The 27,768-nt window shown below is 38.7% G+C and overlaps 1 protein-coding gene across 1 annotated transcript in view; it reads left to right on the forward strand.

Moving 5' to 3' along the window:
• Positions 1–27,768, forward strand: part of BARD1 (BRCA1 associated RING domain 1) — a 78,062-nt gene that overhangs the window by 24,172 nt on the left and 26,122 nt on the right. The window contains exons 4-6 of the mRNA XM_032859865.1: positions 4,569–5,503; positions 14,512–14,592; positions 16,529–16,701. Of these exons, the coding sequence (XP_032715756.1) occupies positions 4,569–5,503; positions 14,512–14,592; positions 16,529–16,701 (1,189 nt within the window). The remainder of the gene's footprint in view (positions 1–4,568; positions 5,504–14,511; positions 14,593–16,528; positions 16,702–27,768) is intronic.

Here is a 27,768-nt window from a genome sequence, read left to right on the forward strand (position 1 = left end):
TTGGGTTTGATTGATTTGCTAGAGTGGCTCACTCAAGAAAATGTTTTACTTATTAGATTACTGTTCATTATAAATGGAGGTAACTCAAGAGCAGCCAGATAGAAGAGATTTCATGTAGGTCAAGGAGTGTGGGAAGGGGTGTGGAGTTTATATGCCCTCTCTGGGTGTGCCACTCGCTAAGCACCTCCATGTGATCACCAGTGTGGAAGTTCTCCAAACCTTTCCTTTTGGGTTTTTCTTTTAAAGAAAGAAAAACCTTCATTACATAGGCACAACTGATTAAACCCGTGGCCATTGGTGATTGATTCAACATGTAGCTCTTCTCCCTTTTTAAGGTTGAGGGTGAAACTGCAAGTTGTAACTCTGATCTTGATTGGTTCCCTGGGCAACCATCCCCCATCCTTAGAGGGACTCCAGAAGTCACCTCATTAACAGGAGCTTAGGTGTGGTTGAAAAAAGCTGTGATGCATAAGAGAACACACCCATTTCCTCTTTATTACTCTGGAACTACCCTAGGCCCTGGAAATGTGACTAAATACTTAAAACAAAAGATACCCCTATGGATTCTCTAGGAAATTACTAGGGTTTTTGAACCTCTGTACTGGGAGCCATAGATGAAGACCAAATATACTTTCTTACATTACAATATCCACATATAGGGTATACTTGGTGAAAAGTTTTAATGTTTATTTAGTAAAAATAGCTATGGCTTCAAATCCCAGCTCTTTCAGGAGCCAAGTTTATAACCTTAAACAAGTTTTGTTTTCTGTTTGTTTAATTTAGATAAGAAATAAAAGAGAGCATTCTTTTTTACAACCGATTAAGCTATATTAAAGTGTATATAAAATAGTGTGAAAGTCCTCCTCTACCCTTTTTCCTCAGCTGTAAAGTAGAAAATCCCTTTCTTTTACAGAGGTACTGTTTTCATTGTTTACCTTTCTCCTTTTTCTTTTATGAATTTATGAAAATATTTGGACATAAATGCAGTAGAACTTTTAGAACACAAATGGGATTGTGCTATGTGTAAAAGTATCTTGTAGATCTTTGGGTTGTCCATTGACATATACAGTGACCACATAAGATTTTGTAGTCTAAATGCTCCATAGTTAACTGATTGCTGACTGATGAACACTGACTTTTCCCCCTAATTTATGCTGTTCAAACACTGCTGCAGTTAACATTCTTACACATTTATGTTTGCAGGTGTGTGTGTGGATATTTTCAATATTTGGTAAGAAAGATGACTAGAAGTGAAATTGTTTTGTGAAAGGGTATATACATTTAAAACTTGCAAGTATCTTACTGTATTGCCTTGGAAATTCCTGGATTTGATTTGCTAATGTTTTATTTAGCAGTTTTTCATCTTTGATCATAATTGGCATTATGGATTTCTGCACACACAGTCGGTTGCAGTATAGGAAATGAACTCTCACCTTGGGGAATTGACTTTTCACAGTAAACAGAAATAGGCCTGCTTTTTTCCCCCGCAGGGAGACACTACCACATCCCTCAAGACTGATGTGAACACAGTCCTGAAAAGTAGCCTGGGTAAAGAGCAGCCAGGACCTTGTCTTCTTGCCATACCCTGCAGAAACATACAGGTTTCTCAGGATCCCTGGCAGTTTGTGTCCCGCACGTCAGTGCTTCTGTGTGCCTTCAATGGTGTAAGCCAGGAACATGTGAATCATCTTACCATCTTTGTCACTGCCACTGTCTTGTACTCACTTCATCACCACATTCTGTAAATTTTATCTCCTGAATACTTTTCATGAAGAGTTTTTTTTTTTTTTTTTTTTTTTTTTTCCCTTTTTTCCACCTTCCCAGTCTGTTATCTTCTACTTATACTTCTACTTTGGCCTCTTACCCATTGCCTTCTTCCAATCTGTTTTTCTCTCCAGTCACAGATGTAGTCATGCCATCTGACTTACATAAAACATTTTATTGGTTTGAGAAACAGCAAGGAAATCCAGTGGCTTGAATGGAGTAGGGAGCGAACAGGAAATGGGATCAGGAAGGTAATGGAAGATCAGGTTGTTTCTGACATGTTAGATGGCTACTAACATTTTGGCTTTTATTCAGAGTCAAGTGGAAGTCTGGAAGGTTTTAGTGACATGATTTGACCAATTATAAAAGGATCACTGACTGCTGTGTTAAGAATACACTTATGGGGGAGAAAGTAAGTACATAATCAGGGAGATGATTTAGGAGGTTATTATAATAATCTAGTGCAAAATGATGGTGTCTTATACCATGTTAGCAGGAATGGAGGCAGTAAGTGAATTTGGATTTACTTTGTCAGATTTTGGATGTAATTTTCAGGTAGAACTATAGAACTTGCATTTTGCATATAGGATGTGAAAGAGACAGAGGTAAGTTTGATTCTAAAGTGTTTGTCCTGATTGATGATGTGTCATTTCCTGAGATGGGGACAACTGTAGGAGGAGCAGGTTTGGGAGGACTGGGATCAGGAACTCATTTTGGTCATGTTCAGTGTGAGATACTTACTAGGAGTAGACTTGCGTGTAAGAGCTGTTTAGTAGGCAGTTGAATATCAGTCTGGAGGTCATGGGAGAGGTCTGGGCTCTATGTACCCATTTGAAGTTGTTCTTGTATCTATCGATAGATAGATGTAGGGTTGCCAAGGGAGTGACTGCAGGTGAAGAAGTCCCAAGCCTTCCCACTTCAGAGGCTGATGGAAGGAGGAACACCAGCAGTAAAACTTGAGGCTGACTCCACAGAACGCTTCTGCTTACCTCTCGGACTCAATTTTCTTCTCCTTCTCCATGCTCCAGCCACAGTGGCTTTCTGTCCATTAAATGTGCTAAATCATTTCCAACTTAGGACCTTAGTACTTGCTCTTCCTTGTACTTGGGAACCACTTTCCTAGATCCTTATGTGGTTGTTTTCCTTTTGTCATTTTTTGTGAGGTCTCATCTCGGAAGTGAGCTTCGCAGAGATGCCTTCCTTGATGACCTTAACTAACACAGCAAGGTGTTTATACAAGAATACTCACCCACAAATGTGGCACCTGGTCTACTTAGAGCAGTGATTCTTTTCTTTTTTAAGCTCTACTGAATCTTTGTATTTTAATATCTGGTTATTAACAAAGAGTTAAAAGAATTCTTAATAGTATACACATTATAAATATTGCTTGGTGAATTTTCACAGACAGAACTTACCCAGAAAAATCAACAATATTCTGGAAGCCCCTCTTGCCCCTTTTGAGTCGCTAACTCCTTTCCCCAAGGGAGTTATTGAATAATTACTAATGTTATTGGATAATCACTATTATGACTTAACATATCAGATTCATTTTAGCTGTTTTTATGTATTCTTTTGTATCTGGCTTCTTTTGCTCAAGAATATATTTGAGTATGTAATTGTAGTTCATTCATTCCCATTCTGGTTTACATAACTTGAGGTTATATTAGGTGGACCTAAAGAGTTGTGACCATTGTCTTTAATCCCCTAGATTGATTTTGTCTGAAGTCAGTTGAAGTTCAGTCATGTGAGTCCTCCGGTTTTGTTGTTCTTCAGCATTGATTTGGCTATCCCAGGTCTTTTGCTTTCCATATTATAGCTCCTTTGCTTTCTCATGTAAGTTTTAGAATCAGCTTGTCTGTTTTTCCAAAAAAAGCCTGGAATTTTCATTGGATTATATTATAGTCTGTAGATCTATTGGTGAGAATTGACATCTTGGCAATTTTGAGTCTTCCTATTCATGAACAGTGTTTTATAATTTTTATAACTTGTACATACTTGATTAGATTTACTTTAAGTACTTTGTTTTTTTGCGCTATTATAAATACTACCAATTTAAAGAAATTTTCATTCTGCATTTGTTCATTGTTACTCTATAGAAATACAGTAGGAACAAAATGGTAGTTGCAGTCCTTTGCTATTAAGGAGGATAGTAGCTCTGCGTATTTTTGTAGATGTCCTTCATCAGGTTGAAGATTTCCTTTCTATCCCTAACTTGGTGATTCGTTTTTTAAAATCATAAATGGATATTGGATTTTGTCTCCCCCCCCATATCTGTTGACAAAATCATATGATTTTCCTTTAGTTTAGCCATGTAGTGAATTGTTGATTTTTGTAGTGAATTATTGATTATTATAGTGTGTTCATTGTTTTCCAGAAGTCTTTCTAAAAAATTAAGCATCATTTAACAAGTCTTAAATTTTTTTGACTACTGCTGATTAAATCCCACACTGGCCTGCCTGTCCATCCAATATATCTTTTCTCTGTGGTTCTTACTACTGTCAGCATGCTGTATGTTCTACTTATTTATTTGCATATTCTGCCAATCCCCAGTGGAATTAAGACCCATGTTTTGTTCTCTGTTGTATCGCCAGTCCCTAGAATGTTGTTTGGAATTAAAGTAGGACTCTGTAAATATTTGTTCAGTAAGTGAATATCTGCTCTCGAGGAACTTCTAGTCTAGGAGGGGAGAAAGAGGTACGGAAATGTGATACAACTTAGGAGAACTAAAAAAGCAATTCTTTGGGAGTGCAAGATAGGGGAGATTAAGTTCAAGTAACAGATTTCTTTTCCTTTTTTTCTATCAGATTCGGAAGAAGACACATCTAGGGGAAATTTATTTAATGATGCAGAAAATAAGAAGAAATCAATAAAAATGTGGTTCAGTCCTCGAAGTAAGAAGGTGCGATACGTCGTGAGTAAAGTTTCAGTGCAAACGCATCCTCAGGTGATAAATGTTGAGGGCGCTCGGCAGGCCTCCATGTACGAATTTGTTTCTTCAAGTCCCCCAACAAGTGTTTCTGAGAGGGCTAAAAAGGCTTCTACAAGATCTAGAAAAAAACAAAAAAAGAAAACTTTAGCTGAAATCAACCAAGAATGGAACTTAGAGGCAGAGAAAGAAGATGGTGAACTTGACTCCAAAGAGGAGTTGAAGGAGAAGCTGGTGTCTTTCTGCAGCCAGCCATCTGTCATCGCTAGTCCTCGGACAAATGGCGAGATAGATTTACTTGCCAGTGGCTCTGTTGGGGAATCGCAGGGTTGCGGCAGCTTCACTGAAGTCTCTTTACCGTTGGCTGAGCACATAGACTCTCCAGAAACGGAGGGCAGGAGTGAAGATGTGACTCCCGAGAAGAAGCTCTGTGAGAATCCTCGTGCGTCAGGTCCCAGTGGGCGACGTGGCCGTCGCAGCGGACCGTCCAGTCCCGTCCCTAAGCGATGCAGGAGCAGCATTCCTGGCACCAGCAGACAGCACATAGCGCTTGCAGACAACAAACCGTTGCCTGGCTGCTCCTCACCACCCTCGAGCAAACTCAAAGTTGGTGACACCCTGAGGAGGAAAGACAGTAATGTATCAGATGAGTCCATGAGCCTCTCCCCAGGTACACCACCGTCCGCACTGAACAGCCCGAGTTACAGACGGATGATGTCCAGCCCCTCAGCAGCAAAGCTGTCACCCACTAGCCTTCTGGCTGTGAAAAGAAATCATAGAGGAGAGACTCTGCTTCATATTGCTTCAATTAAGGTAGGATGCTTACCCTGAAATACAATTTGGAAGTGAGACCAGCCATAAAGCAATTTCTGCAGGGCTTAGGGACAATGACGTAAGATGACTAGGATAATTAGCCCACCACATGTGATGCTTTGAACCAGAGAAGAAAATTCGCAGGGACTGCATCCCCACCTCAGAGCAGTGGCCCCTGGGCCCAAGGAGCGTGATCTTGTAGGAGAAAATGAGTATTTCATTATTTCAGCTTCTGCTTTGCCAAGGGCTTTCATTTGTCTATTCCTTAATGGTTTTGTTGAGTTTTCACCACGTTCTCCTGCTTGCTTTATGAATATAGACAATTGCCAGGTTATTGCTGGCTGTACATCTTTACCTAGCCAAAGAGCTAGGGACTGTGTGGGAGGCCACAGACTTGCATGTGGCACATGCTTGTAGAGGGCACTGCCAGGATTTGCAGGGTTGAAAGATGTGATCTGTACATTTTTCCAGTGACCCGGATATTTGACTCTCAGAAATGGCCCCATGGTTGACCATGAGGGACTTTGCTGTATCCCACAGCCAGCTGTTTCTTTTATGAGCCTGCTCATTAAAGTTACCTCTCTTTATTTACTGCCTTAACACTGGAGGTGCGGTGATGTGAATTTTTGGGAACCTAGCCCATTTGTCAGGCACGAGGTATACTTGCAAGGGTTCATCTCTGCAACCGACTCAAGAACTGCACATATGGGCAGCTGTTAGCACCATAGCTTCGTAGACTTTGTGATCTCATGCAAGTGTTACCAAAATAAAATATGGGAGAGCTTACGAATGAGTTTGGATAGTTTGTATGATCTGTTAGTAAATTCACAGGAAATCCTTGGGTCTTTTGCATGGATAGAGAACTTCGGGAGATCTGGAAGCCAAACAGACAGCTGGTAGGCAACATGAAACATCAGGGAAGAACATGGAGTAGATATTGAGTCCAGGCCTTCCTATGTTTTTGTATGGAGAAAGGGAAAATCACAAAAAGGAGTTTCCCCAACTGTTAAGAGTTTTATTTTCTTATTTTATTTTATTTTTTTAAAGACTTATTGATTTGTGAGAGACCGAGATAGTGAGAGACAGTAGGAGCGGGGATAAGAGGGAGAAGCAGGCTTCCCACTGAGCAGGTAGCCTGATGCAGGGACTCTCCATCCTAGAACCCTGGGATCATGACCTGAGCTGAAGGCAGACGTTTAATGGACTGAGCCACCCAGGTGCCCCTAGGGTTTTATTTTTATTTGTTTATTTTTCCTTGCTTTATATTCTAATAAATGGTGAATATAGAATATTCTATATCTGATACCAGGGAGGAGGAAAACAGCTAGTTTCTACATACATGTCCTTTGAACAACTTGAATTTTCAGAGTTTGTCCCAGTTATACTTTATTTTTTGCAAAGCATTAATTTAAAAAATTAGACTATATTTTTTGTCCTGCTTGTTATATATTTAATATATATGCCCATAAGCTATTATAATCTTAACTTTATAATGCTATTTCATTTCCATTCTTTTTTTTTTTTAAGATTTTATTTATTTATTTGACAGACAGAGATCACAAGTAGGCAGAGAGGCAGGCAGAGAGAGAGGAGGAAGCAGGCTCCCTGCTGAGCAGAGAGCCCGATGCGGGGCTCGATCCCAGGACCCTGAGATCATGACCTGAGCCGAAGGCAGCGGCTTCATTAGCCATAAGTAGCTAGCATAATAATAATTTTTTCATTTTTCTGACTAATACATAAGAATGTAGACTGCTTTAGTTTCTACATTTTGCTTTCTGGTAATTATTTTCAGACCACCAGGCAAGCCTCCGTTTTCATTGGTAGAGAATTTTTCTTTTAACCATAATAATAATTTTATCTTTACTAATGAAGATCTCTAGGAGCTAGGCCATGGTTTCTTAAAGGGGCAGAGTAAACATTTTCAGCTTCATGGGACATACGGTCTCTACAATTATTCCTCTCTGCCCTGTCTGCCCGTAGTCAGAAGCAGCCATAGACAATATGTATGTAAACCAATAAAATTTGACATGTAAAATCGTGTGTCTGGCCTATAGGCCATAGTTTTCCTACCCTATGCCTCAGCAATGGAAAAAAGACACAGAATTTTAAGACCGGGGGGAAAAAAGATGCTATCTTGTAAATTTACTCCGTTGAAGGATTATTAGTTTATCTAGGAAGAGTATTGCCCGTGTTAAAATTACCCATTTGATTCTCTTGAATTTTAGCATACACTGTTATTGTCATTAGTTGGCAGATTCTGATACAGTATTTTTAAGAAAAGCTAACTGACTTCTGTTGTTTTTAAGTTACTATTTAACAAAGATGCACTCTCTTAAAAATTTGTTAATGAGTTGAATGAAAACCCCCCACCCAGGTTGATTTTGATAGAACAAATACTTGGGAATAATCCCAGTGGATTTATCAGGATATTTATCTTTTTATAAATAGTATTCATTTCACTTTCTGCCCTAGTTTCTCACTTGCAGGCAAGAATGAATGATCTGTGTGTACTAGAAAACCACATATTGTGATTCTGCTATCTCGATTTATGTTTTGTGCCCACCTACTTTAGGAAAAGATTTGAGGAGGCTCTGAAGTTCAGATAGTAAAAATGGAACAAGGAGCAGGGGAAGAGGAAAGATTTACTGTGGCTGAATGGAATGTAGATCTGATGACCTTTCAGGCAGCCAAGCCAGATCAGGGGCGGTACCAGGTTTTTGCTGTCAGAGGTAGATTTTTGTTGTTGATGTTCTTCCCCAGAGTGTCTCCGTAGACTAGCCATTTCCATTGTTCCAGTCAGCTTCTACGAGTGCACTTGCTTGGTGTGTGTACTGAGGGTAGAGGACCCCTCCCCCCAACAGTTATATTGGGCTAGTTGTCCCAGCTAGTTAGCTTCTCCTATGCAGGTACGGCTTTACAGAATCATCTCCAATCTTGCTAACGTCATTGATAAAAGTTCTTCAATACCTTGCCACGCACCTGTCTCTTGGCATCTTTCTTGGGTATAACCTTTCCACAGCCACTACCTTAGTGGAAGTTACTTATCTTTCTTGCCCTGACCTCATGTTTCCTGTTGCTGTCATAGCAAGTCACTACACATTGCAAATTAATTTTCTTTCTTCTTGTTCTTGTTCTTTCTTCTTTCTTCTCCTTTCTTCACCCTTCTTCTTCTTCTTCTTCCTTTTTCAACAGTTCTATAGGTTAGAAGGCCAGTATGGGTCTCACTGGACTAAAATCAGTTTGTCAACTGTGTTACATTCTAGAAGCTCTAAGAGAGAACCCGTTCCCTTGCTTATTTGGGATGTTGCAGAGAACTGGATAGATCCTTGTGGTTGGAGGACTGAGATCCTGTTTCTTGCTGACTTTCTGCTGAGGGCCGTTCTCTCTCTCTCTCTCTCTCTCTCTTTTTTTTTTTTTTTTTTTTTTTTAAGATTTTATTTATTTATTTGACAGAGAGATCACAAGCAGGCAGAGAGGCAGGCAGAGAGAGAGGAGGAAGCAGGCTCCCTGCTGAGCAGAGAGCCCGATGCGGGGCTCGATCCCAGGACCCTGAGATCATGACCTGAGCCGAAGGCAGCGGCTTAACCCACTGAGCCACCCAGGCGTCCCTCTCTCTCTCTCTTTTTTTAAGTAATCTCTACACCCAAGATGGGGCCTTGAACTCACAACCCCGAGATCCAAGAGTCTGCACGCTCCACTGACTGAGCCAACCAGGTGCCCCCATTCTCTTGTTCTTTAGTTTGTGCCCCCCACCCTTCCCCTGTCTTCAAAGCTTACAACAGCAGATGCTTCTTGTAGCACATGACAAAGTCCCTTTTGTGTAACATACAAAGATATAACATTCAAGTTCTGGGGGTTAGGACACAGACAGTTTTGCGGGGGTAGGGGGGTGATTATTCTAACCATCACCACTGAAGTAGCTTCCTAATTTCTTGCCCTGCTTTCCTGTACACTTCCTGTATTCGGATCCCTATATGGAAGCCAGAATAAATTTTGATCCAAATTTTGACCCAAGTCAAAATTTGTCACTCTCTGTTCCTCTACCGTAACTTCCTGGCCCACTTAAAATAAAATCCGCAGTCCTTCCCATGGCCTACACAGCCCAGCACATTCATCCTCCTTCAGGCTTCTGCTCAAATGTCAGAGGACTTCCTAGCTTACCTAAAGTAGCAGCCCTGCTTGTTTTATATTTCTTCCTGTTATTTCCCGACATTATTATAGATCTCTTAGTCTCCTGCCTTTCTCTTTAGAACGAGAGCAAGAATTCTGTTTGTTCACTGTTATGTCTTCAAGATCTAGAACATTGCCTGGAACATAACAGGTGAATTTGATGAATAAGTGAGCAAATTTTCTCTGCCGTCATGATCTGAACCCCATTCCATTCTCTTGTCACACTGAACTTTAGTTTTTTTTTTTTTTTTTTAAAGATTTTATTCACCTATTTCACAGAGAGAGATCACAAGTAGGCAGAGAGGCAGGCAGAGAGAGAGAGAGAGGAGGACGCAGGTTCTCTGCTGAGCAGAGAGCCCGATGCGGGACTCGATCCCAGGACCCTGAGATCATGACCTGAGCCGAAGGCAGAGGCTTAACCCACTGAGCCACCCAGGCACCCCTGAACTTTAGTTTTATGAATTATTCAGGTACGTTCATTAATGCTATTCATGTTCTTTCCTATGACTCTTAAATTCTTTCCTTTACATGCTTCCTTTTTCCTTCCTGGTTCTTTGTACACAACCTTCAAAATCCAGTTTACATCCTACCTTTTTAGTAAGTCTCAGAATTCCCAGAATTAGTTTCTTCTCTATGGTGACATTATTTTGTTTGCATTTATATTCATTTAGCTGCTTATGGCATGACTCAAATATTGTGGTTACCTAGAGCATATTCTTCATTTAAAATTTAACTTCAAAATATGAGTAATAACTGCATGTTTTAAAAATAAGAATAAAAGCATTTGTAGTAGAAAATTTCACTTCCATTTTGGCCCTAGACACCCTATTACTGACAAGCTTTTTCCTACTCACCTTTCTTAAACTTGTGTGTCCTTTGTCAGTTTCTTTATGTAAATATAAACGAATGCTTTCATATTAGGACAGAGGTTTCTGTATATTTTCATAGTTGCATTGCTTTCTATGAATCTTTTCTATCAGTTATTTTTAACTAGTCCCTCACTGATAGATGCCTGTTTGTTTCTATTCTTTTGCTTTTAGGAACAGTGCTGTGGTAAGCAATCTTTGTTTCATATGTGAGGGGGTGTATCTTTAGGATAAATTCCTGGAAGTGGACTTCTGGGTTAATGGAAGGCATCTATTACCTTATTTATCTTGATAACCTCTGTACTTGGCAACAGAAAGGTCTTAGTAAATATTCAGTCTGCCTAAATTCAGACTACCTGAACGTAGACAGCTACTCTGTTGCTGGCAGATTCTCTTTGTATGATTAGTTCTCAAATCCTTTTTTTCCCTTAGAATCATGGATTTACAGATGAGCCATCTAATTTTTGGACATTCAGCACTATTTGGATGCCAACCCCACAGAGGATTATTCTTGAATTCCTTATTTATACTTTCATTTTATTACACTGTGGAATTTCAAGCAGAATATTCATTAATAGGATGTCTGGGATGTTGTGCACATTCTCATTTAACCAGAACATAAGTTGAGATCCAGTCAGTTCTCTTTATTGCCCGTGTTTCTAGGTGTATTTGAATGTAAATGTCACCTATAGTTAAAATGCTACTGAGAACATTATGTCATAAATGTGAGATTTTATGAGAAAGTGTTCCACCTAAGTAGAAACTACAATAAACACTCGTTATTTATTCTTCTGGTTCCATTTTTAAAAACTTAGTATTTGATATTTCTTTAGACATAGAGAAAATTTTGATTTGTTACTTTATTATGTCACCTTTCCTTAAAGATTTGTAGTTGCTGGAGTAAACATCCTCAGATTTCTAGCAGATTCTTAAAATGGTAATGATTACTTATAATTCATGCCACAGCATTGAATATATCATGAAATAGAAAAAAGTCTTGACCTTGGCATGTCATGATACACTTTTGATGCAGACATAATGAATCATATTTTGAAGGCAACTTACAAGGCATGATACACTTAACAAAGGTGATGGGAATCTCCTGGGTAGAGAGAACATCCCTTGTGAGGAGTCTCCTTTAGGATTTGCCTTTGTAATTCACTGAGTTTTAAGGCATTCATGTTGTGTATAAAGTCATGTTACTACATGTCCTTCATGCTACCTTCCTGAGAAAGTAGTAAAGGACTCAAGCAAACTCGCAGCATATTTTCAAGATTTTAATTTCTAGAACATCTTTTAGATTCAGTATCCATTTCTCCCCCTGTCACATACCACTTTTATAATACTGACCCTCCTTAATATCGGGAACTTAACCATCATGGACTAGGTTGTCAAAATCATCTGTGAAACTGTTTTATTCAGTAAAGTCTGAGAAGCCAGGGAAGTGTTTAATATATTTTAGAGCTTCATTCTGTATGACTAAAAACAATTTTTTAACAATATCTAGAAGTTTTAGGTAGCTGATTAGTTCATTTATGTGGAAAAGCTTAACCATTTGTGGTAAGTTGTCATTATTATAATGTCGGGTACCATTTTTATCAAAATATTCTTAATTGTATTTTAGAAGACCTGGTCTTTATAATTAGGAAAATAGTGTGTGTGTGTGTGTGTGTGTGTGTGTGTGTGTGTGTTTGGAAAGTTAATTTATACTGCTGTAACATATATGGATGTGTGAAGGATCTTTTTGAACAAAAGTTTAGCAATAAGAAAATTGATCGTGGTACACATCTCCGTTTATTTTCAGCCTCTTAGGTATTGCTTGAAAATACCAAGTCCACTTAAAATTTTTTACAAGCATTGGGAAAAACTCCTTAGATGATTTTTTTTTCTTGCTGTGGTTTAAGAAAATCTCCATTATTCTTTTAAGTTGTGGGGAGTCTAAAAGTGAGTACTTACTATTCAGAAAGTATTCTGTTAGCAAAGACAGTAATTTAAAAAAATCAGAAGCAGAAGTTAATTTATTTCCCAGAAACTCCATACTGGTTCAAGCTTACTCATTTGGTGTGGATTCTATGTATAATTTTCATAATTTTATTTATGTGCATGACATTAAATTTACATAAAGTAGAACAATGAAATTATGACAGATTTTTAAGTACTAGGGAGGAGAAAGCAGGGTGGGTATAAATAACAAGCAGTTTGCATGGGTATGTGTTTCAGGGAAGTCTAGGGATGGTTTGTTAACAGAAGACACTTTGATAGTATGGCTAGGTGACATGGAAGAAAAAAGGCACTGTCTAGGAACCTTACAAGAGTCTTTAGATTGTCACTGTTTCTGTGTGACTGTTTCCCCATGTTCTGTGTGACTGTTTCCCCGTGATTCTTCATCCCATTGTTGTGTTTATATTATTTTATGGACTTCTTTAGGTTAATATGTTTTTGTGACTACTGTGTAGAGTTAGAATGAGGAAATCTTTTAGAGAGCTTATTGTGTTGTGTGTGTGTGTGTGTGTGTGTGTGTGTGTGGCTGTGGATACTTTCATTTGTTAGTTGGAAATGTATGAATGTATGTGGTTCTGGCAGTTCATCTGCCTCTACATTCATGGGATTGTTTCACTTGATCTTAGCCAAAAGGCCAAGAAGTGATTCCAGGGATTGTTTAAAAAAATTCAAGGGGCACCTGGGTGGCTCAGTCGTTAAGCGTCTGCCTTTGGCTCAGGTCATGATCCCAGGGCTTCTGGATCGAGCCCCGCATCGGGCTCTCTGCTCCGCAAGGAGCCTGGTTCTCTCTCTACCATTCCCCCTGCTTGTGTTCCCTCTCTCGCTGTCTCTCTATCAAATAAATAAATAAATTTTTTTAAAAAATTCAAATTTGTATCTTGACAGATGTTCCTAGTTTTATTTGGAATTGACTTGAAGATAGAGTGAATGTTGCTAACTAAATGTTAACTTGTACTACAGGTATAGAATTTGTACCCCTAAGATTCTATGGGAAAATGTTTTTTTAACTGAAGCTAGGCAATTGATTTGAAACATATATAATGTTTATTTTTTAGATCCATTAAGTGTTTAGGGTTATTTTGTTAATTTAGGAACATAAAGATGTATGTTGCAAGTCTACTTTTTTTCAGTAGAAAACTAAGTAAGCTATCATCTTAAGATTTGCTGTGTTTGAGAGGTAGCCCAAAACAAGCAAATAAAAGTTACTGTTTTTAGGAGATTTAATGATTTCTAGATAATCCAACCAGTAGGGGAAAATCTCATTTCAGAAGAATATTGGGGCTGGGAGTGGGAGAAGAGAGATTTCCTTCTCCCTAAAACTCTTCATAAAACCAGTTGAACACAGCTTTGTCATAGATAGAACTTTTGCCATATGTAACTTATTCAGCCTTTTTCAGAGTAAGCTGTGTCAGAAGTATTTGGAGAAAATAAGCCATGCTTTTGCCTAGAAAAATAAGAGCAAATAAAGTGAATATAAACTGAATTGATGTATTAAGGATAAATGGAGTAACTGTCAATAAGAAAACAATTTTTGGCAGTTTTAACTGAGTAACCTTCTTAGCTGTAATTTTGCTTTAAACAGTACTTGGAAATTACTTTAATGCATGCTCAAAAAGGATGTTTTTCACAAATGAAGTGATGACTTTAAATACTTCATTATCATCAGTTGATTTTGGCTAGTGCCCTTTATTTGGTATTTTGAAATGACTTTTGATAAGGGTTGCTAATCGCAGGGATTTTGTACTTGATATTCAAGGTTGGACTGTATGACTTCATGACTTGATACCTCAGAATAGTTCATCCATATATTACTTCTTACTTATGATTCATGAGTAGTAGGCATTAGAGAAAAGATTTAATTTTGATTCTATCTTTAAGAAGACTGAATCTTCAAACCAAACCCGAATCTTAATATCTTCTTTTCTTTTTTGATGATTTTAATTTCTTTTTGTTTTTTCATTGTTCTACTAGGGCGACATACCTTCTGTTGAGTACCTCTTACAAAATGGAAGTGACCCAAATGTTAAAGACCATGCTGGATGGACACCATTGGTAGTTTCCTATTTGTTTTATATTCTCATTTTGCTTATGTTTTATTGTTACTATACTTAAAGTTATGTAGTTGTCTATATATTATCTTCTGCAGTATACATTCTCTTTTTAATCTGAAGAATTTGTATTTTTACCAAGTAAGGGAAAGTGATGATTTTTCATCTAACTTTTCAGTTGTGACAGGTAAGAAATTGGCTGCCTTTTCACTGACTACCTTTAGATTTAGGAATTGAGTCACACTATATTGCTTAATGTAGCCAACAGATGGAGGTGACTGCTATAACCGACACGAGGCTCCCTTTTGCCACATTGCATGTCATTGGAACCAGATTTCTTGGAACAAAGAGATGTCAGAGGAACAGGGTACAGGATTGTATCACAAGGCAGTGATTCTTTTTTTTTTTTTTTTTTAATTATTTATTTGACAGAGAGAGCACAAGTAGGCAGAGAGGCAGGCAGAGGGAGAGGGGGAAGCAAGCTCCCTGCTGAGCAGAGAGCCCGATGTGGGGCTCGATCCCAGAATTCTGGGATCATGACCTGAGCCAAAGGCAGAGGCTTTAACCCGCTGAGCCACCCAGGTGCCCCACAAGGCAGTGATTCTTACTGAGGATCTGTTGTAGCCTCATTTATACCCTACCTAATTGCAAATATAGAGGGGTAGTAGAAAATCTTGGCTTACATTAAACATTTAAAAAAATCTTTTATTATTACTAAAGATGCAATGTGAAGTGTAGTCTGGAGAAGAAATGGCACAAATTCATGGAAACAAATGCTATTTGGGCTCATTGTGGGCAATTTGAAGACAGCTGTAGTGATATCAGTAGAGGAGGTAAAAACTTACCCCATGACCTGGAAATTTATCATAGAAATTGGGAGATTTTCATTAGGCCAGGTATCAAAAAGGCTCAAAGTTGTGTATAATAACTTCTCACCAAATTTCTAAGCTGGGAGGGTTTAGTCTGGATCAAAGTTACTTTGTCGTTTTTGACTCCACAGGCTAACCTCTTCAGAGAAAGGTCAGTTTTTTGTTTGTTAGTTTGTTTGGTTTTGGTTTTTGTTTTCTGAAGCCAGTAAGGCCAATTGTAGTGAAGTTTGATGAGTGATTTATTAGAGGACCCAATGTCTGATTTGGCTTCCTTTCTCCTAGAAATAGACCTTACATACATTTCATGTGGTATTTCTTTTTATGAATTGAATAGATACACATAAAAAGCACAGTATGCTAGAGATTTATGGGAGGACAGCCTTGTGGCTTCGTTAACAGTTCATTAGACATGAGGAAAGATTTGCACATGAGGTATCTTGAATATTGCGTTGTTACCCATTACATCATTCATTCTTTTTGAGCCCTTACCCTGTTATTTCTGTTATCGACACCAGCCATATAGTAATCTGTAGCTTCAGCAAATAGAGAAGATTGTCTTGTAAATACTCTCTCCTGGATATTCATTTTCTGGGGCGGATCTATATATGTGTGGGCGCCCCACTTAGCATATGGCTAAGTACCTGATTTAGCGAATGCTATTTGGCCATGGAAAATTTCACTTTTTATGCATGATCTAGTTGTTAAATACTTGGAGTTTTTTGTTGTTTGCAATTTTTTACTGTGGAAGAGTGTAGGAACTAGAGTTGGTTTATACATATATAGAGTTGGTCAACTACATTTTCTTAAAAAAACAGTAGGTGACCAAAGGCTCAGATAAATAAGCCCTTTTTCCATCAGTTGCATAGATTTTGATCATCATGTATCTGATCATTAAGATTATTAACAGGGCTTTACTCTGAGTCAACACTTACGGTCTGTATGAATTTTTAGGTAGGAACCAGTTTACTGACTGAAGTTCACATTTATTTTTCTAAAGTGCAGTTTTATTATGATATTAGACGTCGTTCTTCCTCATCACCTTTCTCCCTTCTTTTCTTATTACTTAATTAGCATGAAGCCTGCAATCATGGGCACTTGAAGGTAGTGGAGTTGTTGCTACAGCATAAGGCATTGGTGAACACCACTGGCTATCAGAATGACTCACCGCTTCATGATGCTGCTAAGAACGGGCACTTGGATATAGTCAAGCTCTTACTTTCCTACGGAGCCTCCAGGAACGCTGTGTAAGTCGTTCAGCTTAAATACTGTTGTTCAGTTGACTTGTACTCCTGAGTCAAGACTGTGACGGAACCCACCCTTGGAGACTCAGATGGGTGGCTCTCTTTCTTGTCTTTCACAACTGAGGTTAGACGTGACCATTATAGTCTGTATTTAAAATCAGTGTTCGTGCCCTTTTCCTTTGGAACACTTACATTTTTGAGGAAGACTTGCTTCTTTACTTTAGAAATGATTGGCAAATTAATTTCGGAAGCTTTGATTTTTCTGCATAAATTCACTTAGTTATATTCTGTAGATTGAGTCATACTTATTAGTGAGAAAAGAATGAGAAGCATAGAAATAACTATTTTGTATGCTTCACAGTACTTTAGATTTGTTTTAAAAATTCTATTTTTTTATGCTTTTTCTGCATATATAGTTAAAATATGTAAGAATTCAGATGTTGGGCAAGTGTTATCAAGTTATTTCTTAGACTTTCCACATCAGTCAAATGAAGCTCGGGGTAAATTGTTTTGCAGTGTCAGGGCACAGAGATGCATTAGCGAATGCTGGTGGCTGCATTTTAAAATTGCTATTGTCAAGAGTGTCACAAGCAATTGCCGTATATGGATTTTATATCTTTAATCTATAACTTGGTTCATGTCTCCCTATATATTATTTTACTCTCTTCAGTTAATGAGGGAATTGAAATGGAAATAGAAGAACTGCCTCTTCATGTCCCCGTTGCTTATATAGGTTTGGAAAGAGCACACGAAAGTCACGCTTACTTTGATTACAGAGGCAAACAAGAATTACAGAATGCAGAGCTTTTAGGTTGTAATCTTTTTATAGCATAATTGAAAAACTAATAATGCAGGAGTACCTTGGTGCTGTTAGTTTCAGAAAGTGGGTCTAATATCTTTATTTTCTAACACATATGGTGAGATTGTTGGGGCACACTCAAGGGGACCATTTTTCCATATTTTTATTTTTCTGGCTTGCATGTGTATAGGCGCACACACATATCATCTGTCTATATGTGTGTGTGTGTGTGTGTGTGTGTGTCTGTATGTGTGTAGACACACGCACGTGGACCAATAGGTATGACCCTCCTGTGGGTATAGCCAGCCATTTGCTAAAGCAAATGGTTGTTTGGGTCAGGTGAAACTGAATAGTTTCCATCCTTGGGTTCTTAAATCAGCCATGACTACTTTAATGAATGGAGCACTGGTCAGGGCGTTAGGGAATTCAGCTTTTATTTGTGACTCCATTATTGACTTTATAGCCTCAGGCAGGTTAATTTCTGTGCCTTGGTGTCCTCACCTATAAAACATGGGTGATGCCTGCTGCCTTTCTATTTCTTCAGAGCATAGTGAGGATTAATGAGCCAAAACACAGGGCCTGTCTGGTGGTTTGTACACCATGATTCTTCACTACACCGTGAAGCTTATTAATATACCAGGTGTGGGCACGAGACAGTGAGCCGAGTCTGCCTTCACAGGGGCCTCTCAGATGAATGTGTTGTTTTTAAATGGGCTTACCTAGTGAAGTGGCAGATTTAGGTGTACCTTTAGCGAAGCGCCATCCAGTAAGATCTTTCTGTAGCGATGGAAACGCGCTCTCTGTGCCGGGCGCTCAGGAGCCACTAGCCATCTGCTGCTGGTGAAGACTTGAGCTGTGGCTGTTGCTACTGAGAAACTAAACTTGAAAATGAACTTTAATTAATATAAATAGCCACATGGTCCAGGTGGCTGCTGAATTGGATAGCTGGTTGATAAAGTTAGGGTAGTGGGGGAAGAGGATTTATCTGGTGCAAGGTTGGGGATAACATCGGGTGGAGATTGGTGGGGCAGCTATAGAGCAAGTAGAGCAGTAGATTCATGTAGGCTGTGAGAGTGTGTGGTAGTGGTTTCTAAATACCGTTATTCCTTCGTTTCCAGACTGGTGGGCATCATTCTCTGGTATTTGCTGTGGTTTTCACTGCTTTATTTCAAAGTACTTGTTCACCTGATTGGCTTTACCAGTTTCCTAACTGGTCTCCTCCTTTTTAGATTATTTTTCTTTGGTCATTCCCCACACCGCAGCCCAAGAACTTTTAAAAAGATGTCTGGCCAGATCACTTACTTGCATGAAACCCTTCACTGGCACCTCTTAATGTTTTTAAAATAAACTTCAACACGCGGTTCCTAAGGCCCTGGGTGGTGTGGCACCACCAGCTTCTCCAGCCCTCCTCTTGCTGCTCTTCCTCCCATCCCCCTGGGCCTCCAGCATTTTTTATTCTAGCCTTTCTAAATCATGCCTGCTCTCCTGGTCCTGCCAAGTGCCTAACATAGTCTGTACCCACATTCGTTTGTAGTGGAAATAAGTTAAGTGTTTGAATGCGTGAAAAGATGGTATATGTTTTCCTCCCTTTTGTAAAAGGGTCAGGTCTCACAGCAACAGGAATTGCCGCCTTCTGCTCCCCGAGTCACTGTAAGTGCAGAGTGAAAGTCTGAAACCACGTCCCCGTAAAGCTGCTCCTTTTCTGGGGTGGTAGCACTGGTTCATGGCAGATGTTAGAGTAAATGACTGTGCTCCCTGGGTAGAATCCTTAGTCTCTTGTCCATTGGGCAGCCATAGTATGTTACCTTCCGTGGGCTCACGGCTTCCCATTCCTGTTGCCTTGACATTTTTAAGATCTGTTTTTCTTGCTGCCAGGGTTCTGTTTATTGTCCTTTTGAGTTAAGTACTGACAAGTGATAATAGATGGAATTCATTTCTTGACTTTTCTCCGTTTAAGAGTAGAGCCTGGGGAGAGGGCCCAGGGACTATATGGACTTCTTACTACCTTTTTTCTTTCTTTTCTTTCTTTTTTTGGCTTGAAGCTCTTGTTCATTTTAAGCCATTAATATCTCTGACTCTAGAATCTGAGTTGGCAAGCATATTACTTTAATTTTCTTTGCTTATACTTCTATTTCTCTATATGTCTCTTACTCTTAATGGAACTCTTCTCTCAATAACCAGGACTAGACTCTTCTTATCCCTGGAAGAAGGAGGAAGGGTTGGAATGGGGAAGGGTGAAGCTGTTCTTCTGTCCTTCCCTCTTGATGCCTTGGTACTTTGACTAATCGAAGTTGTAGGCGGGTAGAGTTTCTGTTTGCTTCTTCTGAGTTTCCAAAGAAAATCTTCAGCTCTGTAACAGACATTTTGGTAGTCTTCTTCATTCTTTTGAGGTTGAAGGAGTTTCCTTACTTGGATGCCTTCATTTCCTGGGTCTTCAGTGACATCCTGTTAGGTGTTCTCAGACTCTCCCCACTGCTCCTTGACTTCCTTGTCCCCTGCTCTTGGATCTGCTCCTTGTTTTCTAGTGATTACAGAGCAGTGATTACAGAGCCCTGTGATACATGCCTTCCTAGGTCAGTGCACAAGATTCTGTGAAAATCTAGATTAGGGGCTATACGTGTGACTAGAGGCAATCGTAAAAAGCTTTCTAGAGGAAGGAGGACTTCTAGTGACTTTTGAAGACGCGGAATAGGAGGATAGGCTTTTCAGAAGGAGTTGGTGGGTATTGAGGTACACGGTAGCCAAGGCCATTTGTCCATTCAGTTCTAGGAGCTTTGGTTAGTGACTGTAAGACTGGTATGAAAGGAAGGAGGATGACCCCTTGAGGCTGCAGAAGGTGGCAGAGGCAGAGAGACCCCGTGTTCAGATTTTACATTGAAAAGTTCATCCTGCACAGGAGCTGGGAGCTCAGCGGGGAGGTGTGTCCAGTAACCCGGGGAGGTGAGTCTGAGCTAAAGTGGTGGTGGGGACAGTGGTGGCTGAGGGAGGGAGTTTATTCTTTTTATCAGCTACTTCCTACACGTGAAGTCTGATACACGGTGTTAAGAAATATCTTATTAGGGTTGTGATTGAAATTGAGTAAGGGTATGGATTATAGTAGATTTAATAAACTTCACTTAGTATTTATAGAGATTTTCTAGGTATTTGATTCTTTTGTTGCTCTGGTGAACTGGCTGTTCTGTTAATAAATAGAGCTTGTTATTTCTGACATACAGGAAAGCTAGCTAACACCTAATTCTAAGGGTTGGATTATCATTTATTAATTTCTTACTGCATTTGTCCGAGTTTCTAGGACAATATTATAAAATCATGTGATAGTTGGCATAGTTGTTCTCTTTTCATTTTTTAAAATATTGAATGTAGGTTTACAGTTAGCATTACAATCAATATTAAAAATAAAGATCTTTAGTAATTTTACTATTTTTTAACAAGACTATATTTTATTACATGAATTTTCACTTACACCGAGATAATCTTAGACCTTTTGCTTGTTAATGTTATTAATACATTTTAAAATGTTAAACCGCGTTGTATTCCTGTGATAAGTTTGACTTAATATAGTGTGGTTATTCTTTCTTTTTTTCTTTCTTTCTTTATTTTAAAAGATTTTTTAAATTTATTTGACAGAGAGGGAGAGACAGCGAGAGAGGGAACACAAGCAGGGAGGAGAGGGAGAAGCAGGCTTCCTGCCTGCCGAGCAGGGAGCCTGATGCAGTGTTCCATCCCAGGACCTTGGGACCATGACCCCAGCTGAACGCAGACTCTCTCTCTCTTTCTTTCTTTCTTTTTTTTTTTTAAAGATCTTATTTATTTATTTGACAGAGAGAGATCACAAGTAGTCAAAGAGGCAGGCAGAGAAAGAGGGAAGTAGGCTTCCTGCTGAGCAGAGAGCCCGATGCAGGGCTCAATCCCAGGACCCTGAGATCATGACCTGAGCTGAAGGCAGAGGCTTAACCTGCTGAGCCACCCAGGCACCCCTGAAGGCAGACTCTTAACGGCATGAGCCACCCAGGCACCCCAGTGTGCTTATTCTTTAAACAAATATTTTACATCAGTTTGCTAGAATTTTATTTAGTATTTTTGCATTTATAAGTTGAAATGATCTGTTTTTATCTTTAATAAAAGATAATCTTTTATTAAATCTTGCCTTCAGATTTTGATATTAAAATTACACTTCTTTTAGTTTCTTTTTTAAAATTTATTTTAAAAATAGTTTTTTTTTTAAATTTATTTTAAAAATTTTAATTCCTGTGTAGCTAACATACAGTGTTGTATTAGTAGCAGGCGTACAATACAGTGATTTAGTGATTCCATGTACTACTCAGTGCTCCTCAAGGTAAGTGCATTCTTTCACTCGTCTTCCCACCCACCTCTCCTCTGGTCATCTGTTTGTTCCCTTTAGTTAAGAGATGGTTTTTTGGTTTGTCTCTCTTTCTTTTCCTTTGTTCGTTTGCTTTGTTTCTTAAATTTTACATGTGAGTGGAATCATACAGAATTTGTCTTTCTCGGGTTGGCTTATTTCACATATCTTGATACTCTAGATCCATCCATGCCCTTTGCAAATGGCAAGATCATTTTCTTTTTTTTATGACTGAATAATATTTGTGTGTGTGTGTGTGTGTGTGTGTGTGTGTGTGTGTATCACATTACATCTTCTTTATTCATCTTTTGATGGACACTTGGGCTGCTTCCATAGTTTGGCTATTATAGGTAATGCTGCCATAAACATAAGGGTGCATGTCTCCCTTCAGATTAGTGTTTTCATATTCTTTGGGTAAATAGTAGTGCAATTACAGATTGTGAGATGGTTCTATGTTTAATTTTTTCAGGAACCTCTACACTGTTTTCCTCAGTGGCTGCACCAGTTTGCATTCCTACCAACAGTGCAAGAGGGTTCTTTTTTGTCCACATGCTCCTCAACACTTATTTCTTGTGTTTTTGATCTTAGTCATTCTGACAGGTGTGAGGTGGTACCTCATTGTGGTTTCGATTTGCATTTCCTTGATGATCAGTGATGAGCATCTTTTCATGTGTCTCTTGGCTGTCTGTGTGTCTTCTTTGTAGAAATGTCTGTTCATGTCTTCTGCCCACTTTTAATTGGATTATTTGGGGTTTTTTGGTGTTGAGCTATCTAAGTTCTTGATATAGTTAGATAACCTAACACTTTATTGGATAGGTTATTTGCAAATTACCTTCCCCCCTTCAGTAGGTTCTCTTTTTTTGTTGGTTGTTTCCTTTGCTATGTTAGAAGCTTTTGATTTTGCTGTAGTCCCTGTAGTTTATTTTTGCTTTTGTTTTCCATGCCTCAGGAGACCTACGTAGAAAGATGTTGCTAGGGCCAGTGTCAGAGACATTACTGCCTAGGATCTCTTAGAGGATTTTTGTAGTTTCATGTCTCACATTTAGGTCTTTAATCCATTTTGAGCTTATTTTTGTGTGTAGTATAAAGTAGTAGTTTTCCAGTGGAGTCTTTGGGGTTTTCTAGATATAGTGTCATGTTGTCTGTAAATAGCAAGAGTTTCACTTCTTCCTTACCAATTCAAATGCCTTTTATTTCTTTTTGTTATCTGATTGCTGTGGCTAGTACTTCTAGTACTATGTTGAATACAAATGAAGTGGTGAGAGTGGGCATCCTTGACTTATTCCTGACCTTTGGGGGAAACCTCTCAGTTTCTGCCCTATTGAATATGATGTTCACTGTGGGTTTTTCATATAAGGCCTTTATTGTTGAGGTATGCTTCCTCTAACCATAGTTTGTTGAGGGTTTTTATGAGGGTTTTTTTTTATCATAAATGGATTTTTTTTGGGTGCAGCTGTAAATGGGATTGTTTCCTGAATTTCTCTTTCTGCTGCTTCATTATTAGTACATAGAAATGCAAGAGATTTCTGCGCATTGATTTTGTATCCTGCGACCTTAATTTATTTATCAGTAGTTGTCCAGTTGTTGGCATATAGTTTTTCATAATGTTCTCTTAAAATCCTTTATTTCTTTGGTGTCATTTGTTATTTCTTGTCTTTCATTTGTGATTTTGTTTTTTTGAGCCCTTTTTTTTGTTTCGTTTTTCTAATGAGTCTGGCTAGAGGTTTATCACCTTTGTTGATCTTTTCAAAGAACCATCTCCTGGTTTCATTGACCTATTCCTTTTTTTTTAGTTTCTGCATAGATTATTTCTGCTTTAATCTTTATGATTTCTTTCCTTCTGCTGGTTTGAATTTTATATATTCTTTTTCTAGCTCGTTTAAGTGTAAGGTTAGGTTTTGTATCTTGAGATTTTTCTTGCTTCTTGCTTCTTGCTTTCTTGCTTCTTCTTTTCTAGTCCTGTATAGCTGTCAGCTTTCCTCTTATAACTGCTTTTGCTGCATCTGAAAGATTTTGGACCATTGTGTTTTCATTGTCATTTGTCTCCATGTGCTCTTTGATTTCTTACCTGATATCTTGGTTGACTTAGTCATTATTTACTAGCATTTCATTTAACTTCCTTATATTTCTGCTTAATTTTTTTTCACATGTTTGATTCTAGTTTCATTTTGTTACAGTCAGAAAAGATGCATGGTATGACATTGATATTCTGGAATTTGTTGAGACTTGTGACCTGTGTGACCTATTCCAGGAATGTTCCTTGTGCATTTGAAAGGAATGTGTTTTTTTTTTTTTCAGGATGAATGTTCTGGATATATCTGTTAAATCTATGTGGTCCAGTGTGTCATTCACGGTTTCCTTGTTAATTTTCTGTTTCAGTCATGTGTCCATCTATGTAAGTGGGGTGTTAAAGTCCCTAGTATTGTATCACCATATTGATTAGTTCCTTTGTGTTTGTTACTAACTGTTTTATGTATTCGGATACCTCCATGTTGGATGCATCAATATTTACAATCATTTTATCTTCTTGTTGCATTGTCCCCTTAATGATTATATGGTGTTCTTTATCTCTTGTTACAGTCTTTGTTTCAAAGTCTATTTTGTCTGATACAAGTATTGCTGCCCTAGCGTTCTTTTGACATGCATTGGCATGATAAATGTTTCTGCCTCCCCTCGCTTTCAATCTGCATTTGTCTTTAGGTTTGAAAGGAGTCTCTCACAGGCAGCATATGGATGGGTCTTATTTTTTTAATCCATTCCAGTCACCCATTCCATCTTTTGATTGGAGAAGTTAGTCTTTTTGCATTCTAATTATTGATAGGTACGTATTTATTATTGCTGTTTTGTTAACCTGTTTTGTGGTTGTTTTTGTAGTTCTTCTCTGATCTTTCTTCTCTTGCTTTCTTCTCTCATGGTTTTCTTTAGTGATACACTTGAATTCCTTTCTTTTTATTTTGTATTTCTATTACTGGTTTTTTATTTGTGGGTACCATTAGGTTGTGTATAATACCTTCTGTATATAGTAGTCTGCATAAAGTTGATGGTCATTTAAGTTTGAATCCTTCTCCCCCCTCACCCCCATTTTAGGAATATGGTGTTATACTTTATATTATTTTATTTTCTAATTCCCTTGACTGATTTATTTTTATTGATTTATTTTTAGTGCTTTTGTGCTTCCTACTTTTCTTACCCTTACTTGTGGTCTTGTCTTTACACTGAGAGAGTTCCCTTTAATAGTCTTATAAGGCTGGTTTAATGGTTATGAACTTCTCCTTTAGCTTTTGTTTGTCTAGGAATCTCTCCTTTTCTCTCCTTCTATTCTGAATAATAGCCTTGCCGCATGGAGTATTCTTGGCTTCAGAGTTTTTCCTTTCAGCACTTTGAATTTATCATGCCATTCTCTTCTGGACTGCAAAGTTTCTGCTGAAAAATCCACTACAGCCATATGGGGTTTCCCCTTGTATGTAACTATCTTGTTTTCTCTTGCTGCTTTTTTTCTTTATCCCTTTTTGCCATTTTATTTTATTTAAAAGATTTTATTTATTTATTTATTTATTTATTTATTGAGAGAGTGCATGCTCACACAAGCAGGGGGAGGGGCAGAGGAAGAGGGAGAGAGAGAATCTCATGCAGACCCCACGCTGAGTGCTGAACTCAATTAGGGGCTTGATCACACAGCCCTGAGATGATGACCTGAGCTGAAATCAAGAGTTGGCTGAGTAACCGATTAAACTACCCAAGTATCCCCTTTTTTTTTTTTTTTTTTTTTTTTTTGCCATTTTAATTACTATGTGTCTTGGTGTGCAGTTCCTTGGTTTGATGTTGTTGGAGGAATATTTGTGCCCACTGGATGGATCTGGATATCTGTTTCCTTCCCCACATTAAGGAAGTTTTCAGTGATTATTTCTTGAAATAAATTTTCTGCCTCCTTTTTTTCTCTTTTTCTTCTGGTGTATCTATACAAATGTTATTACACTTGATGGACATTGTGTTTGCTTAGTCTATTTTAATTTTGCCCAATTTTTTCCTCTCACCTGCTCAGCTTGATTACTTCCCACTACTCTGACCTCCCAGTTTCTAATTCATTCTTCTACTTCCTCTAACTTGCTGTTTATTTCACCTAGTATATTTTTAATTTCATTTATTATATTCTTCATCTCTGATTGGTTCTTTTTTATCTTTTAATTAAGGGTCTCACTGATGTCCTCCACTCTTTTTTCAAGTCCATTGAGTATCTTTATGATCATTACTTTAAATTCTCTATCAGGCATACTAGTTATATAGTTTTTGTTACGTCTTTTGTGTGGTTTTGTCCTGTTTTTCATTTGGGACATATTTCTGTGTATCCTCATTTTGTCTGACTTTCTGTGTCTGTCTGTGTATGTTAGGAAAATAAGCTGTGTCTCCTGCTCTTGAAAGTAGTGGCCTTGTGAAGAAGAGGTCCTGTAGTGCCCTGCAGTGCAGTGTTCCCTGTTCCCCAGAACCTGGCCCTTCTGCAGTGTCTCCTGTGTATGTAACATGAACCCTGATGTTGTGTCCTGGCTACTTTTCCCCTCAAATCTAGTCATCTGTAGTGCAGTTATGGGCACTGTTGGGTCCCTAGCTAGGATGAGGTATGTAGTTTTAATAGGGTGTATGGTAGTCCATGGGGGCTCTCCACCACTCCTCAGACCAAGGCCCTGCAATGTGTGCAGGTAGGGAGATGTGGTATTGGCAAGGTTTGCACAGGTCTTCTGGAGGGGCTGGGACTGAGGCAGGATAGGTTGTAGGGGGCGGGACTTCGTATAAACAAGTTAGTGAATGTTGGCGTTGTGCTGTTTCCCCTAAGTGGCTGGCAGTTCGTTTGTGGCTGGTGGCAGGGAAGGAAAATGACTCCTTTGTTCCTGGTGTAGTCTCCCTGTGAAGCTCCCTCCCACTCTGAGATGAGTAAATAACTCTTGGTATCCCCCAGATGGTCCCCCCACCCCCGCCACCAAAATTGTTTTTAAACTGGTGCTTCTATGCTGCATCTCCCCTGGCTGTTCATTATGTTTCTTTAAGGAAGGGAACGAACTCTACTTTTAGTGCCCTTTGTGCTCTCCCCGAACCCAGTTGGCTGATTTTTTAAAATTTTAGGCTGTAACTCCCTCTTGTTGTAAGAACTCACTTTCAAAACCAAATGTTATGTGGTAGGAGAAGAGTAAATGAAACAAGTTGGGATTGGGAGGGAGACAAACCATAAGTGACTCTTAATCTCACAAAACAAACTGAGGGTTGCTGGGCAGAGGGGGGTTGGGGGGGGGTTACGGACATTGGGTAGGGTATGTGCTATGGTGAGTGCTGTGAAGTTTGTAAACGTGGAGATTCACAGACCTGTACCCCTGGGGGGGAAATATATATATATATATATATATATATATATATATATATATATATGTTTATAAAAAATAAAATTATTAATTAAAAAAAAAAGGAAAAAAAAAAAAAACAAATGTTATGGGGAATTGTCTTCCCTGTGTGAGCTCCCTGGTGACAGTCTTGTTTTGTCTCCCTTCTCTATGCCCATGGCTTCCTCCCTCTCAGGGATGCCATGGTCTGATTAGCCTCCCACCATGTCTCTGTTCTTCTCACCCCTTTTCTGTCTTTCATTGTGGGGTTTGTTCTGCCAGTCTTTGGGTTGTTTTCTGGGCTATTTATACTGACAGGAGTGTTATTTAGTTGCATCCATGGGACAAGGTGATTGATCTTAGAATCCTTTTACTCCCCCATCTTCCCAGTCTCCTACTCCACTTCTTAAAGATAATCAAGGATGCTTTCTACCTTTTCTGGTTACTTGAACATGAATGGAGTACCTTTCAGAAATAAACTGTCCCTCCATTTGGCACACCATTGTCAGTTTTATAATTTGCATAGTATATAATATTTGGAGATT

Source organism: Lontra canadensis, unplaced genomic scaffold (assembly GCF_010015895.1).
Source record: "Lontra canadensis isolate GAN:19392208 unplaced genomic scaffold, GSC_riverotter_1.0 scaffold18, whole genome shotgun sequence".
NCBI lineage: Eukaryota > Metazoa > Chordata > Mammalia > Carnivora > Mustelidae > Lontra > Lontra canadensis.